At 36.4% G+C, this 18,526-nt stretch overlaps 1 protein-coding gene across 4 annotated transcripts in view; it reads right to left on the bottom strand.

Moving 5' to 3' along the window:
- Window positions 1-766: 766 nt before the first annotated feature.
- The window catches only part of ccny (cyclin Y), a 58,732-nt gene continuing 40,972 nt past the window's right edge, over window positions 767-18,526 (bottom strand). For 2 of the 4 annotated variants that reach the window (XM_084102234.1, XM_084102235.1), the window contains 8 exons: window positions 15,079-15,113; window positions 14,259-14,362; window positions 12,555-12,590; window positions 11,601-11,658; window positions 11,402-11,521; window positions 7,901-8,067; window positions 6,510-6,672; window positions 767-4,469 (listed from right to left, as the gene is read on the bottom strand). In XM_084102234.1, coding sequence (XP_083958360.1) covers window positions 4,353-4,469; window positions 6,510-6,672; window positions 7,901-8,067; window positions 11,402-11,521; window positions 11,601-11,658; window positions 12,555-12,590; window positions 14,259-14,362; window positions 15,079-15,113 — 800 coding nt within the window. In that variant the 3' untranslated portion in view covers window positions 767-4,352. Of the gene's footprint in view, window positions 4,470-6,509; window positions 6,673-7,900; window positions 8,068-11,401; window positions 11,522-11,600; window positions 11,659-12,554; window positions 12,591-14,258; window positions 14,363-14,689; window positions 14,714-15,078; window positions 15,114-18,526 lie in introns of all 4 variants that reach the window. The other 2 variants (XM_084102232.1, XM_084102233.1) reach the window with 2 other exon arrangements.

Raw genomic sequence — 18,526 nt, 5'->3', positions numbered from 1 at the left:
CACAGTGTCCCACAAACGGGATTTATTTTTACAGAGCACTGATCCAGACTTGCCTAAAATGCCTCGATCGAAGCCCAGATATTATTTCCGCAAACGTCTACGTCACAGTGTGAAATATTAGCACAATGCCCACCTAAAGGCATATGAAAGAAGACAAGGCTTCAGTGAATTGTTGTGGAGATGCTGTGCGTTTCGATGCGAAAGCAAAACCCCTTTGTATATCCTTCTAAAAATGGATGAAATCAGGAATTGCAAAGTTGGTTCCAATCGATCTGCTTGATCATCTGCATTTTCAGAATCATGGGCCCTGATTCGGTAAAACTGATGACATTATTAACCGTTTGTGTTTACAATTGCTTTTGAAGCATTGGAAGCTGAAGCTTGCGGTTATAAGGGGCGTTACATTTCCGACAAACGCTTGAGGTGTTTGGCCAATCACAACGCACTGGGTTATCTGGCCTATCAGAGCACTCTGGGCTTTTATATTTTTTTTGGAAGCAGGGGCTTTGTAGAAATCAGATCTACAATAAAAATAATAATAATTTACAATAAAAAAGGCTATTATTTTGCCACCAAATGTCGACGTTACTTTTTTTCAATTTGAATGTTTATTGAATTTTTAGCCAATATTTTTTTCTGTGCAGAAATGTACATAAAAAAATAAAAAACTACCCTGAAAAATATTCACTCCCAAAATATTTTATATATAATGTAGTCCCTAATCCTGCATAATGCAAACAGGCTCAATTAAAACACATCAAATCAGTTTTATTGCAACTTTAAAAGTTTATTCTTGTGGCGGTTTCTAAACATTGCTTCTGAACTGGGAGCATCAGTTAAAATCATAGTCCGAGAACCAAAGAAACTGCATGCAACCATCGTAGCCTCCAGCTCCTGGGCGGATATGACCGCAGGCGCCTGGGTTCACTTAGTTAAACAGAAATTAGAATGAACTAAGATCATACATAGGAGATAGGATTCAGCCTTTGGCACAATGAAAACGGATACAGAGGAAGGGTTTGGAACAGAAACAAATGACAACAACAATGTATTATTCATGATAACAGGCATACAACCAGTGACTGAATTTAAAATTAAAACTCACAACTACAGCAGTTTTCTTATTTTCACAGGAAACCATTTATAGTATAAATGTTCTGAAAGATCTGAATTTGTAATTTCCTAGAAATTGCAATTAAAACGAGAAGGATTACAGAGAGACAGATGGAAAGATCAAGAGAGAGGTATTAAATAAGAATCAAAAAACTCTGCAGAGGTAGAGTTCAGTGCACACGGCTAAAACACGCCACTCGCCTCCAGTTTACAACACCTTCTTCAGATCCAACGCTGGGCTGCTTCCTCGCATGCTCAAAGAAAATAAATAGAATAATACAATCTTCAAATGCTTTTAATCAGTCTTTCGATTTATGATTCTGTTTTCCTTCCCAAAGACACTTTCCTTGAATGTTTTCCCAGACTTCAAACCATTTCCAACACTCTTAAAATGTGCAGAGGGAGTCTAAAGCGCCGCCATTTACAAAGAACGGAGAAGAACTTCCTTGAAAAGAACATCCTTCATCTTTAGGAAATAGACCAAAACAAACATCTGTGTTCACTGTCTTAGTTTCACGCTTTGTCCAGAATGCTTGTCACAAGATGTGCACGAGTGCTGAATCTCACGAAACAGTCAAGAACATGTCTGGGTTATATTTCACTTCAAAATCAAAAGAAATTAAAAATGATATATTGTATGCATAAGATAATTAAGCCTATTAACCACATTTCCCCCAAAAAATGTCAATTCGTATGGAAACTTGTTTATGTCAAGTTTGTTTATGGCGACTTCTCACAATTCTGACTTTTTTCCACTTGCAATTCTAAGTTTGTATCTCACAACTGCGAGAAATAAAGTCAGAATTGTGAGATATAAACTCACATTTGCAGGAAAAAAAGGTCAGAGTGGACTATTCCTTGCAATTCCGAGTTTGTCTTGGAATTCCGACTTTTTTCCCTTCGCAAGAGTTTGTATTATGACTTTTTTCTCAGAAACTCACAATTGTGAGATAAAAAGTTATATATATATATGCATAATTTTATATGTGACACTTGCTAAAATATTATGGTCCTAAATTAGGCTTAATTGTCTTCATGCAAAATATAATTTCCTATTTTGTTTTTTGATTTTGCAAACAATGTATAACCTTCGTATGTCCAGTTGGATGCATTAACATCACATAGCCGACTCACTGTATTGTATACAAAGACACAAAATGTGCAGATTATATTAGATTAAACTATTAAAGTAAATTTGTTAAGACTTTTTTGGGCATTGGAAATAAAATACAAAAATCTAGATCTAGATTATGACTAAATCTAGATCATAATCAATGTAAGAATAAACACACACTGCTTGAAAATAATGGCCATTTTGATGTCATCTGTAGCAAGAAGTACGGAAAATTGCTTTCTTTTATCATTGCTGCTAAAATGAAAAGTTACATTCATGTCAACATAACCTTGGGAAATTGCTTTACCACTTTTTGTGGTGCATAAAAAAAGGTTTAACTCAACTGGACATTCAATTGAGGACAGAATAAAGAAAAACAACTCAATAACAGCGCTTCGAAACTGTGTCAGATCCCACAAGATTGACTTATTCCTGACAAAACAACCAACATATTTATATTTTTCAAATTATTATCCATCACTGACCAGAATTGAATACGAATTAAGAAAACTAAATACTGGTCACATATAAATATCTCAAGATCATAATTCAATTTCTTTAAGTAGGTTTAAGTATGTACAATATACAAAAGATATTTTTGGAAGTCTCACAGATGAATATGTCTCAGTCTCTCTTAGCAGACGGATGACATTTATATATAACGAATCATTATCACACACATCTGATAGCGTAATTCAACACTTGCTGATCTTTTGAACTGGGAAGAACCAATTTCAAAACAAACTAACTTCTTTTGCTAAAAACTAATTTAGATGTCTTAATGAGAATGGAAGATAGCATGGTTAATTTTGATATTGTATATCTAAGGCTTTATTCCCGCTGAACGCAGGCACCACAGGTGATGGCAGTGGATACAGCAGGAATTCCTCTTCTTCACCAATTCAATTCAGTCTCTGGTTTGACGCATTGTAATTGACAAATAAAACTGCAATCTGTCAAAACATTTGTATCGCAGTGGTACTATTAGCCTCACCTTTAATAGCATGTTTTTGGACTTCAAGACATCAATTGTAAGCAAAAGTAACCAAGCAACCTTTCACAAATGAACTCCAATCTTTCTAGCAGGTTTTGTATACAATAGAGCACAGAGCATGTATTGCTTTGAGAATTTGGAAAGGACTGACACAGCATGTGTATATCCATCATTTGTTGAAGCGAAGGGTGAGACGGGTATAAAAATAATACGAATGTGAAGGTCATGGAACATCATTGTTGGCTTTGTAGAAAGAAAAAAACTTTGATTACAGTATTAAAACATCCAATTTCAATCTATTTTGACAGTACATTTTCAATTGAAACATATTTTTTCATGGCATCCAATTATTGTAATTTCCACTTCAAAAGGAAAGTCCCATGGAAACGCACAACACTCTCCTTTTGTAAATACAAAGCCAACTTCCATTAAGACAAAATGACACAAACTGCCTTGATCAAGTATTACAAATTGGAAAAAAGGATAACAAAAATTCATTAAAAAAATAAATAAAATAATCAGACTAAACAGAGATATCCAAATTGTATATTTTCCTATTAATGTGCATTATTAAAGACTAATTTCTGATTTATAAACCGTCATTGAGGATGCTTTTAATTTAATTCAAACAAATCTTAAACAAAATGTTAAATAACAGTATGTATAACTACAGTGGTGATTTAATAGTGTGATCAGCTCACAGAAAAAAAAAATACTTTTAGGAATGATATCTTGAGAAGTGGTTGATTTTGGCCATCTTGAAACGACACATCCAGGTGAAACTTTTCTAACCAGACAAGATCATGGTGCGAACACTTCCTCACCTAACATGGCAAACACGTATGACACAGAGCTGTTGGAATGCTGTTCCAGTCATTGGGCATCTTTCTCCCTCGTTTATATATCCTCCCCTCTCTCTCTCTCTCTCTCTCTCTCTCTCCTCTAAGCCACAGGTTGGAAAGTGATCTTTGTGTGGGTGTCTCGTATATACAGCAGCCATACGACCAGCAGGGAGAAAGGCTCAAGAGTCTTGTGGAGGTACGAAGCATGTATGTGTCCTCTTAGAGAACGCTTCTTCTGACAGTCTCTTTTTCTCAGTCTCTCGTGAAAGTCCCCAAACGTCCACCGATATTAGGATATGATGGCCGGGGACCATCTGACCACTGTCAGGTTATCTGCACTCACTGAGCGCTTCTTGGCTCCTTTTCTCAAGTCTTTATATTTGTCGTCACAAAGCCTGGAGATCGCCTGTGAGAAACATGAGAAGGGGAGATAGACACAATTTAATTTATTCCTGTGATCAAAGTTGAATTTTCAGCAGCATTACCTTCAGAAATCATTCTAATATGATGATTGGCTGCTCAAGAAACATTTCTGATTATTATCAATGTTGAAAACAGTTGTGCTGCTTTATAATTTTTGTGGAAATCGTGATGCATTTTTTGTGATTCTTTAATGAATAGAAAGTTCAAAAGAACAACTTTTTTTTTTATAACATTTTAAAAACAACAACAACAACAACATTTAAAACCTCACTTTTTCCAATATAGTTTGTTTAGTTTAATTTTCTTTTATAAAACAATTTCTTAAAATGACCCCAAACATTTTAATGATAGTGTATTTCAGTCTATGAACTTTTCAACATAATTTCTACATTTGCATTTTCACTCTCAGGGATTTTAATGAGACCATGATATTGCCTTTTCTCAGCTACAAATACACCTTTAAAGGAGCTGCATGTAAGAAATGTATTTCAATTAATCATAAAATGGCCCTGATATGTCACTAGACATTAAGAAATCATGTTCATTTCAAATACTTATATCACTGACAACAGTAGTCCGGCCAGGATATTGTCATTTAAAAAGTGAAGTTGCAGCCCTCAACTGATGTTGATGTTGTCATCTTGTGTTTTGGCCTGATGCTCCACCCTCCACCTATCTACCAATCACGAAGTCAGTAGTGTTTCGGCATCCGGGTTGCCAGGTCTGCTCTAGTTTCCACAGCTACATAGCAGCCTGCGTTTCTGATGGATCCTGCAGCCTATCTGGCAACCTCGAGTCAGGGGGGAGGGGGAGGGGATACACCGCTCTACAGTAATTTGAAAGTGATTGCAGTACCAGTTTTGGCCACAATCTTACATACGGCTCCTTTAATAACACTGACCATATTAGGAAAAAATAACATTTAAGCATGTCAATTACTTTTAAAGCTTTTATACATTTCTTTGACTTCGGCCCAGAAAACTATTTTTAAATGTTTCCAGGTTTTTCATGACTGTGGAACTGGACTATCTGAAGACTTTCCCTGAACTGTGTCTAAATGGAAATAGGCAACAGTTTAAAAGTATAAGTATAGTGTATATATCTGTATATGATTCTATTCAATACAGCATTTCTATTCTGTAGAACAAACCATCCAAAGCTGCCCTTACTCAAGTTGTTCCCCAGGGCTCTGTTCTAGGCCCTTTTTCTTTCTAAATTATCTACATTGTTATTATTATCTGCTGAATTATGAGAGATGACAATGACATTGAGTAGAAACAGAATTAGCTAGATACACATTTTATACAAGTGAAAAGTGTCACAAAAGTATTAGCCAAACCTCTACTTTCGGATGCACAAACCAAATTTCCAAGTACAAACACCTCCAAGAATAAGCCAGAAAAAGTTTCAATATTGAGACAAGATATAGCTTGTGTCTGTTATTTTGAGATGACAGCTGATTGTGTGTGGGAGTGTATAAAGAGGGCCAGTGCAGTATGGAAGCGGGGGGCTGGTCCACGTGAAAGAACTGGATCACAAACCACTGACTGACTGATTGAGCTGTCCACCCACAGACCACTGACTCTAGATAGGCTAGTACACCACCAAAAGCAACCACACGCACACACACAAGCAACTGAACTAACATCATTATAGGCCTGGTCTTGTCAGGACTGTAATTGGGCAGCATTGAGGCTGAACGCTGGCAAAAGACACACATGGGGATTCAGGCGAGGTAATTACTCAGCCCTGCTGCTACTGAACCAATGGACCAATACAACATGTCACCATATTCCTTCTTTTTGAGAGTTGTAACAAAGCAAGCTTTTAAGTTTCACTGCCATATTCCTTATAACTTGCTGGAATAAATTCAATTTAACAATCTGCCAAGATATTGAACTTTCTTGATAACATAGAAACCATAGCACACTGGGATGTGAATGTGCTCTTAAATGAGTCTTAGTTAAATATCATGAGCTATATAATGTGTGTTAGTGATCTGAAGTGGTATTGACCCCCTCACCTCCAGTTTCTGGGCCTTGTCTCTGCTGAGAGGCTCCAGGGGAAAGTTGAGGTTGTTCGCCTCGGAAAGTGAACGCAAGTCAAAATAGTACTTGGCGTAGACGCTCGATGGAACGTTAATATTGAACTGCAGCAGCTCCAGAAACTGCCGTTCCAACTCGTTCCTGGTGGGAGAGAAAGAAAGCAAAGATAATTAGCTTTGTGAATGTTCCTTCTGACATTTGTCAGTGGGCGGAAATAAGCGAAAAGAAAATCTTGACAGTCTAGCTATTCAAGAAAGGCATCTTTCAATGAAAATCAATATCTTTTCAATTTAAAACCTCAATTCTGACAAGAAACAACCAGTCCTGATCATTCATTCACATTAAAAAATCTTCCTTTATACATCTCCAAATTTCACAGCACTAACAAAAACTTATTTCCTACCAACCACATAATTATTCCAACCGACCAACTAAATATAGCCAACAGTGACGCTTCTGACAAAAAAAGATAACAAACACTGACAAACCCACACTCTCTGGTCCTCTGCTGTTTGTGGTATGCTTTGAGGACAATATAACAGCCTCCGTCACTGAATTTATAGTCAGGACGGTCTTTAAAATAACTGTGTACTCAGCAGGAGTTGAAAGGACAGATGTGACAACATGCTGAAAGTGTCAAGTATTTCTTTTTATTTGTCAGGTCAATTTCTTGTTACGCTTTTATATATGGTACCTTAATTTCTTCAGATGCTAAAAAGTCATATATTATAAGCATCAATAGCTATGTTTCCATCAAAAGTTGCAAAAGCCATTGTAGCAGTTTTTTCCAACATAATAAACTACTTGCACCTCAGAGCATGTAGGCGAAAAGCAATGACAAACACTACTGTGTTATCTAGCATTTGGAGGCGGATGCCTGATGTTTGTGAATGCAATCTTGTGTGACTGTTCTGAGAGCCAAATCATTCCAAATCATTCTGATGGCAGACTTTGGCTCAAACATTTCAGAATGAATAAAACAACAATTGAGGTGGTGTGCAATTTAAATTTGGTCTGCTGGTTAGTCCAGTTATCCAATCATATGATATGTTGGGACAAAGTCATGCGTACATAGGAATTTATTCGGTAAATGTGTTTCTATCATAGTTTATGCACGTCTTCTTATCGGATAAAAAATGATCTGCCTCAATTCAGTGCATACTTTGTTTATGTGAAATTTTAAGATTTTATGCACATCTTGCCATTCCAATCAGAGTTTTTAAGTGATATGTAGATGGATAAATAACTAATGTAGTATCTAATTGTTGTTCCACAATATTTAAGTATTATCATTACATTTGATTTTTTTTTTTTTTTCTGGTACTGAAAGTCTGCCATTAAAAAAAAGAAAAAAAAAAGAAACACTCACATGTCTTCCACGGTGATGTCTTTGAGGATCTGGCAGTAGTCAACATTCCATACGGCCTGGTCATCCCACACCTTTGATGCCAACAGGATGGCACCCAAAACGATCCTCTTCCAGTTAGCAGGACAGATATCAATCTCTGCATATGTTAATAATCTCTCCAGATAAACCTGAGAAAAAAAAGAGAGAGGAAGTGCTTCATTACATTTATTCCAGAGACATTCTCATAATTAAGTTTAAAATAAATGAGAATTGATTAATGGGCATTATTCAAAATCAAAGTAAAGCAGCTTGGCAATTAAATCAGCAGTAAAGAAACCAATGTTTGTTTTTAGATTTTGGTGTCAGACCCTTGCGTTTCTGTTTATGGAGCAAGGTTATTACAGCGTCACTACAAATATGCGATTACTGCAAGACTGACACGCGGGTCAGGGAGCACGTATGTCGAAAGACAAACACAAACACCTGATGCCTCACTGGTAACAAGCTGCAAACCGAATACCATTCAGTTATACGACACTAACACGTACCATGTAAATATAATGATTATGAAGAGCTTCAGTTATGTCTCAGGCCCCATCATTGCACAGAGACAACATTCAGAATTAAAAATGACTTGCCTCTAGCATATGACTAAAACTGCATTTCACTCCTAGTTCTAGATCTTAGTGCTGCTTTTGACACTATATATCATGGCATATTCTCACATAGATAAGAAACGTACACTGATAATCAAGGACAGGTATTAAGCTGGTTTAGACCCTCCTTATCTGACCATTACCAATTTGTTTGTTTCCTAGCAATTCTGAAACTGGTAAACTATGGAGTGCCTCAAGGATCTGTGTCAGGCCCGCTGCTGTTTTAATTATACATGCTGCCCCTCTGAAATATTATTAAGAAACATGTTTTTTCTCCACCACCAATGTAGTTTCTTCCATGACATGGTCACTTGTGAATGCTCACTGGGGCTCAAAGAGATGCAAGATTGCTTTTAAATAAGGCCAAATGACACTGTATCATTGAAACATGTATTTATGTGTAAATATGTAAATATGAAAAGAACTAGACAAGTGGATTATACTGAGCCCTGATTACTGTTTTTAAGGCTATTGAAAACATTTAGCCTTTATGAAAAAATTACAGATAAATCTAAAGCAAACAGGTTTTTTGCTTATTTATAAATAAAAATGAATGTAGAAGTCACAGCCACAATGCTAGAGTATTTTGGGTGGTTTCCCAGGTGCTGCTATGTTGTTACAAAAGTATTTTTAGCATGTAGCCAAGCTTAAAGGTCTGACTACTTTACAATGTCACATGATTCGAGGTATTTGTTTGTGTCTGTAGGATGTTACAAGTCAAAGTCTACTGCTATGTTTAGGGGCCAAGTATGAGCACTAGCAATAGTGATGGTTGCCTTATTAACACCAATAACCTTCCTTTGTGTACATCTAATACAGTTATAAACATTGCTTATTGAGTGGTTGAATTGTAAGTCTGTGTTCTGTTGAACTTGCGTATGACAGTATGCTGTAGCCATGGGCGTCTTTAGCATTCAGAAACACTGCTGACGGATGTAGGCGAACAAAGACGTCCTTATGAAATGAAAAGCGCATGATGTATGCAATTAGAAAAGAGACGTAGAAGCAATAACGCTCACATACAAACTCAATGGGGGACAGCGGTGTCAAATAATATTAGTTTGCCCACAGTGGGAAAGATATCTAATAAGAAGCCAATTTTGTTTGTAGAAAGTGTCAGACAGAATCACACATTTAATTGGTTCCACTGCATTGCGGGGCTCCAGCTCACCCGTGGGCAACTGTGTGCAAAATATGTGCTTATGAAAACATGTTTGGATATATAGCTAGCCTCCTGTACGCAACTCAAGATTTACTTTAGGTAGTGCCAGCAAACTACACACCTACTACCATTCACAAATCAACAACTCAATTCATAATTGATTCATTCATAATCATCAACAGTCAGACTCAACACCTTCCAGAAAAAAAAAACACTAACCTGGGTAGAGCTATTAAAACATAATTGAGTTTTTATTCAGTTGAGTCATAAACATTAAGAGTCAAAAACAGTGGAGTCATAAACATTAAATTAACTAACATGAATTACCATAAAGCTGCCCCGGCAGGGTTTTTTGTAAGCATTATTTATATATTATTATAGTGTCTTTTAATGTTTTAAATTAGCTTAAATTTTAATTCAAGTTTTAGTAATTTGTTTTGTGTTTTTTTAGTTTTTTTCAGCTATAGTTTATTTTTATTTCAGTTTTAGTCATTTTAATACTTTAACTTTGTCCATTTATCCAAATTTATTTTATTTTATTGCCACGGTTGACAATTCTAATTTTTAATCAAAATATATTTTTAAAAAATGTATTTCAGCTTAATTTCTTTAATTGTATAGTGTATAGAGTCATACAGCCTGCCATGAAGATCACAGTATGCAGTGACTCAAAGTTTCCTTTCAATAACTGAAGGAGCGGCAACAGCCAATCAGATTCCACCAGCATCTCTGCACCTGTTGGCCCCTACAGGTCAAGGAACAGGCTCAGTCTGTCTCAATCCACATTTAGCAACAAAGTCACAAACAATCTGTCTATCTGAGAAGTCTATCAAATCACAGATTCCGGGTCTAACTCAGACGAAAATCTCAATCTCACACATAATAGCTACGCTGAAGCTACACTCATAAAAACAGCCCTTATTATTAATTAGTCTCAGACTTTTGACTAAAAGTATTAAGTCTGGCCAGTTTTTTTTGTCCTTCCCTGGCCAAGAACAAGCCAGGAAGAAAATATCTAACTGATATGGAAAGTGATTAACCACAGTTAGCTTTGTTTAATGAGATGTTTAGGGACGAGCACATCTGAAATAAATGGTACTAAAATAATAATGACAATAGTCTACAAGAAAGGTTCTACAGACAATACCGAAATAATCACAGGGACATTTTTTCAATTTTTTTTCCAGCCATCTAGAAGTAACAAACGGATTAAATTGCATCAGGCTAGCAAATCAGATCGCAGCTTACAAGTTTAAGAACATGCTTGCCATTTTTGTAAATATTATATACACAACAGATGGTCTATGAACAGTCGATGGGAACCATCTGAGCCATTGGACCATAGCATAGATTATAACCCTATTAAACACACTACAGCCTCTATACTTCCCCTTAAGCCCATCTCAACCATTCACAGCCTCTTGTATGTCTAGAACTGCTTTAATGACACCTCATACAAGTATTTGGTTGGGAAAGTGAGAAGGGATGAGCCTTCAAAAGAAGGATGAACAGTCACACACAGACAGCTGCTGGGCTTAGCACCAGCTAATAAAGCAGTAAATATGACAACAATTTTCACCTGAGTGATGGTAAATCCACTTCACTTACGGTAAACCCTATTTTAACTTGTGCTACCAGCCAATCCAAAAAGACAAAGGGGAACTTTCATTGGGCCAGTATTAAGTCACATGACCTATCACTCACCAGAGTAACTACGGCACACTCAGCTGTGAGCTGGGCGGCACTGAAGAGCGTACGGACGAATCGGTAGATCTGTTTCTGTTCCGGGTCGTGCTTCTCATAGTCTGACGGCACCTCCAGTTTCTGTGGGAAGAGGACGTTTTAGGACGTGCGGGATGTAATTAAACAGCTTATAAATGAGCTGCAGAAATGAAACACTTACTGTGAGTGGATGAAGTTTTTCATCAAAAATGTCTAACAGCATTCGCCCGTCCACATTTCTGTAAGGAGAAGGGTTAATGAAATTAGATTAGGGAGGAATTGTCCTTATATCTAAGATTTATTCATATAATGCATTAAAGAACTAGAAAGGAAAGTCTGTCATGATACATTTTCAATGTTTCCAAAACCATTTCAAACCATGTCAAAGTTACATTTCAACAGCTCTGTAGCCTTAAAGTTTGAAGGTTATAAAGCATTAAGGGTTTATGTGGTATTAAGGATTTGAGAGAAACATAGGCACAAAGTCAGAGTAACAGATAAAGAAACAGAACAGAAAAGAAAGAGATATAAAGTGTATAGTCAGGTATAGATAGATAGATAGATAGATAGATAGATAGATAGATAGATAGATAGATAGATAGATAGATAGATAGATAGATAGATAGATACTTTTGTTTAATTCAGCAAACTTTAAAAAAACATCCAGTATTTTATATTAGATTATATTACATTACATTACAAAACTGGAGTTAGGCAACATAAAGACTGGTTTTAATCACAATGTAAGAACAGCTGCCTGAACCTCGCTGATGTGAGCTAATCAAATAAAAGTTATACAATCGGTCCATTGAAAAAGTCACACACACACACACACACACACACACACACACACACACACCTATGAAACTTTCAGAAGGGAAGGTAATCAATCTTTCCTTCACCCACAGTGCATTGCAACACATGTGGTTTGGATCCCTGAGTCCAAACCCATTTAAGAAACTCCAGCCTGTCTTTGTGAAGCGCGACACACACTGCTGGACTTCACCACACCACACAAAAGCAGTTTTCCTGCAGCGCCATTCATTCTGTCGTGTGTAGTCACTCAAACACACACATCTTCCCTGAGCGCTCATTGTAACAGCACCTGATCTGATGAGAGGAATGAAAATCATACCTGTTCTTTATATGGTAGTATATTGCGAGGGAGACACTGCAAACAGAAGAAACAATAGAGAGAAGTTGATATAATGTAGTAATCAACAACAAGATGCAACATTAAATTCAATCTAAATGGGACCTGCAGCATTTCTGTGCAGCTGTAGTGTTATCGGTGAATTGTGCTGCTATAATAAGTCCTTGCTAACTGCACAATGTGCACATAAAGAATATGATATTCTTTTAATGAACCAGTAGAACTGACTAGCGAATTAGTCCAATCGGAAAACACTACAGTATGTATGATGTGTGTAAATCACTCTAATAATAAAACTACTCTTGAATTTAATGCCACAAGAGGTCTCGTATACAAAAAAACCCAAATTTCTTAGTAAATGCATATATCATCCCATATCAATTATTGCAATATTTTGTATTTACATTATCCGATATTTGATATGTAATTGTGCATGTTCATTTGCACTATTTTTTACATTTAAATTAACTTTGCTGTCATCCATCGCTCATTTAGTTAAGTTTAAGTATTTAAAAACAATAATTTAATAACACTGTTAAATGTAATATTTAGCAAATGTTTGATACTATACATTATAATGTATCATTGATTTTAGATTTTGTTTTATTACTTTTTTAATTCTAGTCACTATAGAATTTGTAGCAGCCATTTATAGGTTATTAGCCATAAAATGAAATTAATTATTGGCTTATTATTGATCAGAACTTTAAATGGTACATACCTAAACCTATTAAATCCATAAAGTGACATTGAATGTGATCAGAAAGGAAAATTATATGGAATCAAAAAGAGGAGTCACTGGTTTGAACTCACTTCCTTATTGAATCAGCTCAGATGTCAAACTCACTCATTATACCAATGGTTATTATTTAACAACAATACAACCTAAGAAGTTGTTAAGCCCAATTTCCAAAGGTTTTTCTTTCAAAATTCTCTTTCCACATCCTCAAAGGAATTTTTTTAAACCGTTTCAGCTCATTTAGACCCTGTTTACACCTGAAATTAAGATGTGTTTTTGTCGATCAGATCAAAAATTGGTGACGCTAAATACAGTTGTAAACGGGGTCTAAAACGTTTTGAGCTTGCCCACTTTCAACCACTTCCAGAGGTAGTTGGAAACGCATTTGACCGGATTGCTTTCATAGTGTAAACGCTCATGTGGTCGAATGCGTTCAAACCACCACAAAAGACCGTCAACTCTCCGCATACTGACCTAATGCGTAAACATTATGTGAAGAGCGCTAGCCAGACGGGATTTAAACTTTGAAGAAGATCCAAGATTGGTTTGAAGACGAAAAACATACCAAGCACAATGTTCTCTCACCATTCGTGATTTCTAACACGCATTCACAGCGTTCGCCGTGGTCAGAGCAGAAACTAAAGCTGCTGCTCTCCATATGGTTTTCCGTCGTCTCCAGGCGTGTTCATATGTAAATTTCGCAAGCTTATTTCATCCATTAGATCGAATGGACCATAGATTTACCCTCCCGTAGACCCTCCCCTTGAAGAAATCAGGACTGAAGTGGTTGAAAGTGGACAAAAGACACGGATTAAAACACCAGGTGTAAACGGGTGTGCGTCTCCCTCGTCTACTTGCGATCCGATCGACCAAAACAGATGTAAACAGGGCGTTAGATATACCAATCAAGCACAGCTCAGTAACTGTTACACGGAGGATTCGAGTACCATTTGATGGTGTATTTGAGGTTGGGTTGGCTGACGGTGCTGTCATCCAGGAAGATCGTCGAACAGGAGCTGTACTTGCGTCTCATTGGACCAGACGGATGTTGCTGAAAGACAAGAACACAAAGAGTGAAAACTAAAACATCACTTATTCTCAAACGCACACACTTTCAGCAAACACCTGCAGCCCCAAAGAAGCCATTATCATCTCATGTATACCCGAGTGATTCTCACTTAATTATGTGCCTTAGTGTGGGTGAGAATCCCAATCCAGTGCAACACAAACATAGTAATGTATTATTAGAAAACTTACTAGAAAATGTTTAGCAAGATATCAAACTGATAAGCAACATTAATAATGCAAATAAATCATTAAAATGTCAAAACAGACACATTATCTAGGAAAATTAATAGAGCAATGAGCAAATATTTACCTTTGACTCCGCAATGTGTGTTAACTTGCAAAGCAAGTAAAAGACATTAAAATAGGAACAAAGCATAAGCTAGTCATAGCAAATTTAGTATGAAGAGCATGCGGTAATGAAATGAATATAATCAAGCCATTCATATTAAATAATTTATATAGAATTAAAGCATTGAATGGCAAAGAATTGCAGTTACTGATGCAACACAAGTCCAGAGACTCATGCAATATATTGGTTTGTGCATTCTCATGTGGTGGTTGACTGTTGGATTCGATTAGTTATGTGAGTGTTGTGACACTTGAGGGAAATATCTTCATTGCAGACACAAGCATTATGAGAATCGCACTACCAGAAGACACATAACCACTGATGTCATCGCAGCTGCTGCTGCTACTTACATGGTTGACGTACAGACTTTTCCGTTTTTCCCGAACTGTAAAGAGAAACGCATAATTACCAACACTAACACACAACAGTCGATACAGTTAATAAGAGTAAGACAAAAAAGACAAGGGCCACAATTACTGTGATGTCAATCTGAGGTCTTGGTCTGTATTTCATTATCAACAGTTGGGGGCAGAGAAATGAAAAAGAAATGTGTTGTAATTCAACTTCTCAAAAAAAAAAAAAGCTTCTTATTTTTGAGTATCAGCATGAAGTCTGGTCCACTTTGGAGCTTATTCTAGCCAAGAACTGCCAAATTAAGATTTGGCAAATTACTGCAGAATGTAGTACGTCCAGATTGCATTAATACTATACAGAAAATAAGTTTTTAGCACTCGTGACGTAATTACTTATTCAAAATAAGTACCAACTCAAGAGAGTATGTGATTTGGGATGCAGCCATAGCCTTTCAAAGTATACTCCATTTGATTTATGCATGAACACTAGGGGTGGGCGATTTAGCCTCAAAATTATATCACAATATTTCAAGAATATTTGCGATAATGATATTAATGATGATATGGAACAACGTTTTATTAGTGATTACAGCTGGCAAGCAGCAGCATTTATAAGTGCAAACAAAATGAAGGCCATTTTCCATCCTTTTCCAATGAGCTAAATGCCCAATGGGCAATTATTATTTTTTTTTACATTTATCTCACCTAAATGTTTGCTCACCCATTGCGTTGAACACAGACATCTGACACATGCGCGCTAGAAAGTATCATCATTGTACAGTGTCAGTGCTATTTCTTTCCAGAAGTCATGAGCAATAAAAATGTCTTTATACTCATTTAAATTAGAGTTGTGTATCTCTAAAACCCCTCATATGAGCGCATTCTTTTCCGAATCTGAAACAATAGGTGGGTTCAGTGTTGCCACCTTGTGTACAAACTAATTAGTGTAAAAAAATGTACAGTATGTACTATTCTTATAATGACATTTACATCACATAGAGGGAAATAAACCAACTGACCGTAAAGTAACCAGTGTATTTTGTCTTTTTGTGCCATTTAGGAATGAGAAAATCTACTGATAACATCACAAAAGCGCATTAAAATGATCATGCAGCAGTTGCACAAACCTATTAAACAGTGCTGTGATATTTGTTAAGGAGGTTTAGACCTTCAAAATACTGTTTGCTCACAATCAAAGCTTCATAAACCTCTCTATTTATTTGCCATTGTTGGTTTTTGTTGAATGAAGTTTGGTGTGGACATATGTACTACTATGTAAACCTATGTAAACCTACTCTGACATCCATACAAAGGTTCTTTAAAACACATAAGTGTTGTTTAGAAATCGTTACGGTATTAATGTTAGCACACAAACTTGTGCTCACCTATTTACAGACCAATGTCTGCCTTGATGAAGGTATGATGATGCCCAGAGGTTAACCAATCATAACAGAGATCATTTACATATAAAAGGCCAGGACACACCAAGACGACGGTCAGAAAATGTCAGGCTTTTTGCGTCATGTTTTGATTTTTGGCCGCTTGAGCATGATGAATTTGCGAATGAGCCCGTCAATGAGGGGATATTTTCAATCACTATGATTGCCTGTACATATTAGCCAACCAGAGCACAAGAAGAAAAGCAGTAGTGATTAGTGAGACTGGTGTGAAAATGGTACACACTGCTTGTCCAAGCTTTTTTGGTTTCCTTTTTATAATGACGAATACAGACTACTGCCACCTGCTGGTACGGAAAGTTATTTCCTCTCACACAAACGCAGAATGTACATGCTAGTTGGTCATTGACTGTAGTCTTTGCTTTGTTCAAGCTCAACTTTTTGGCCCAGACATGAGGTGACACTAGGGTCAGGTATCATTTTAATTTTAACAATTCCGATTCTGATTATCAATTCCGATTCTGATAGATTCCTTATTTCAATTCCAATCTGGTAAAAAAAAAAAAAAAAAAAAACACTTGGATATCCATTCACATTAATTCTAAGTCTTATTGCAAACCATTTCATTGTAGCTGAATACCATCTACAATATCTATAAAACAATTACACAAGGAAATTTTGCCTATGGTTTGAACAAAGATATGATTGAAATAAACTGTTTTAAGATGTTCAGGTATTCATGTACAGAAACTGTAATCAAATGTAAAACAACACTGCACTAAATAAAATATAAATTACAAATATAGTCACAAAAGTTATTCAGTTAAGAACAGCAACTGAATTGTCTCTGTCTTTTGTTGTTTGATTATCATTATTATAGAGACGGCAGCAGGAATTTTAGGCTTCTGTCACTTTAAGAGCTGCACGGATCCAATATACTGTTATGCGTTTGTCAACTGTTTACGTTCACTTAAGACATAACCGACTGTGTTTACGAGAATATTTTGACACACTTTTGTGTGTATTTGTCCGTTCAAGTGCAAAAAGACGCGGAAGAGAACTCTGTTCAGTATCGCGCAGTATTCAGTATGAGAGGCGGCTTTCTGTGCGCATGTTCTGGATGTGTGCGTATCACAGAAAACAGCGCGCAAGTCGTCTTGCGCTTGAATGGTTTAAAATCATATTAAATTGGACAGAAAGGAATCGATGAGAGGAAATTAAAAAAATTATTTTATAACAAGTATCCAATTCCTGAATTTAAGTATCCGATTCCAGAATTGGCCAACCCTAGGTGACACCACATTCACCACAATCGCTGCTAGTTCTTTGATGTCAGCTTGGTGTGTGAGGTACAGTAGTTTGTTTAACTGCTTAAATGCAACAACGAAAGACATCTTTACCATAAGATAACTGTCCTTTAGCAAACAGATGATTCGCTTTAAGATAATTGGACATCATGATTGAAATCATGATTTCATTTTCAGCGACCTCTATTATATCTGTAGGCGGAGCCAGTTATTTTGACTGACAGGCGATATGTTAAAACCTGACTCGTATGTTTTTGAGAGACTGCAGGCGGTTTTTGACGCAATGTGGTGGGGTGGACTCACTTTTGAAATCCCTAGAGTCTGACACCCCTCACGTACACAAACACAAATAACAAAACCAATGTATGACTAATGACTATCCTCAGATTAGCAGTTTGACAATATGTGCATCTATATAATGACTATGTATCTAAACTACAGCAGTAGAGACCTACAGATGACAGCATAGCATACACAAACAGCTGCGCAGCCAGACACACAGGACAGAATTAACAACACGGTCAACATGCATAACCCCTTAATGGCACTAAATTGAGTGTAAATTAATGTGTTTAATGCTGCTGTGAGTTTTAAAAAAAATTACATTAAAGGGGTGGTATAATTTCCTTTTCACAAGATGTAAAATAAGTCTGTGTAAAAATAAGAGTGTGTATGTGAAATTTTAGCTCAAAAAACCCCACAGATATTTTTATATAGCATGTTAAAGTTGTCACTTTTTGA

This window comes from Abramis brama, assembly GCF_963993115.1.
Source record: "Abramis brama genome assembly, chromosome: 24".
NCBI classification, from domain to species: domain Eukaryota; kingdom Metazoa; phylum Chordata; class Actinopteri; order Cypriniformes; family Leuciscidae; genus Abramis; species Abramis brama.
Note: the sequence above shows the minus strand (reverse complement) of the source record. Positions and strands in the feature narration are given on the sequence as shown.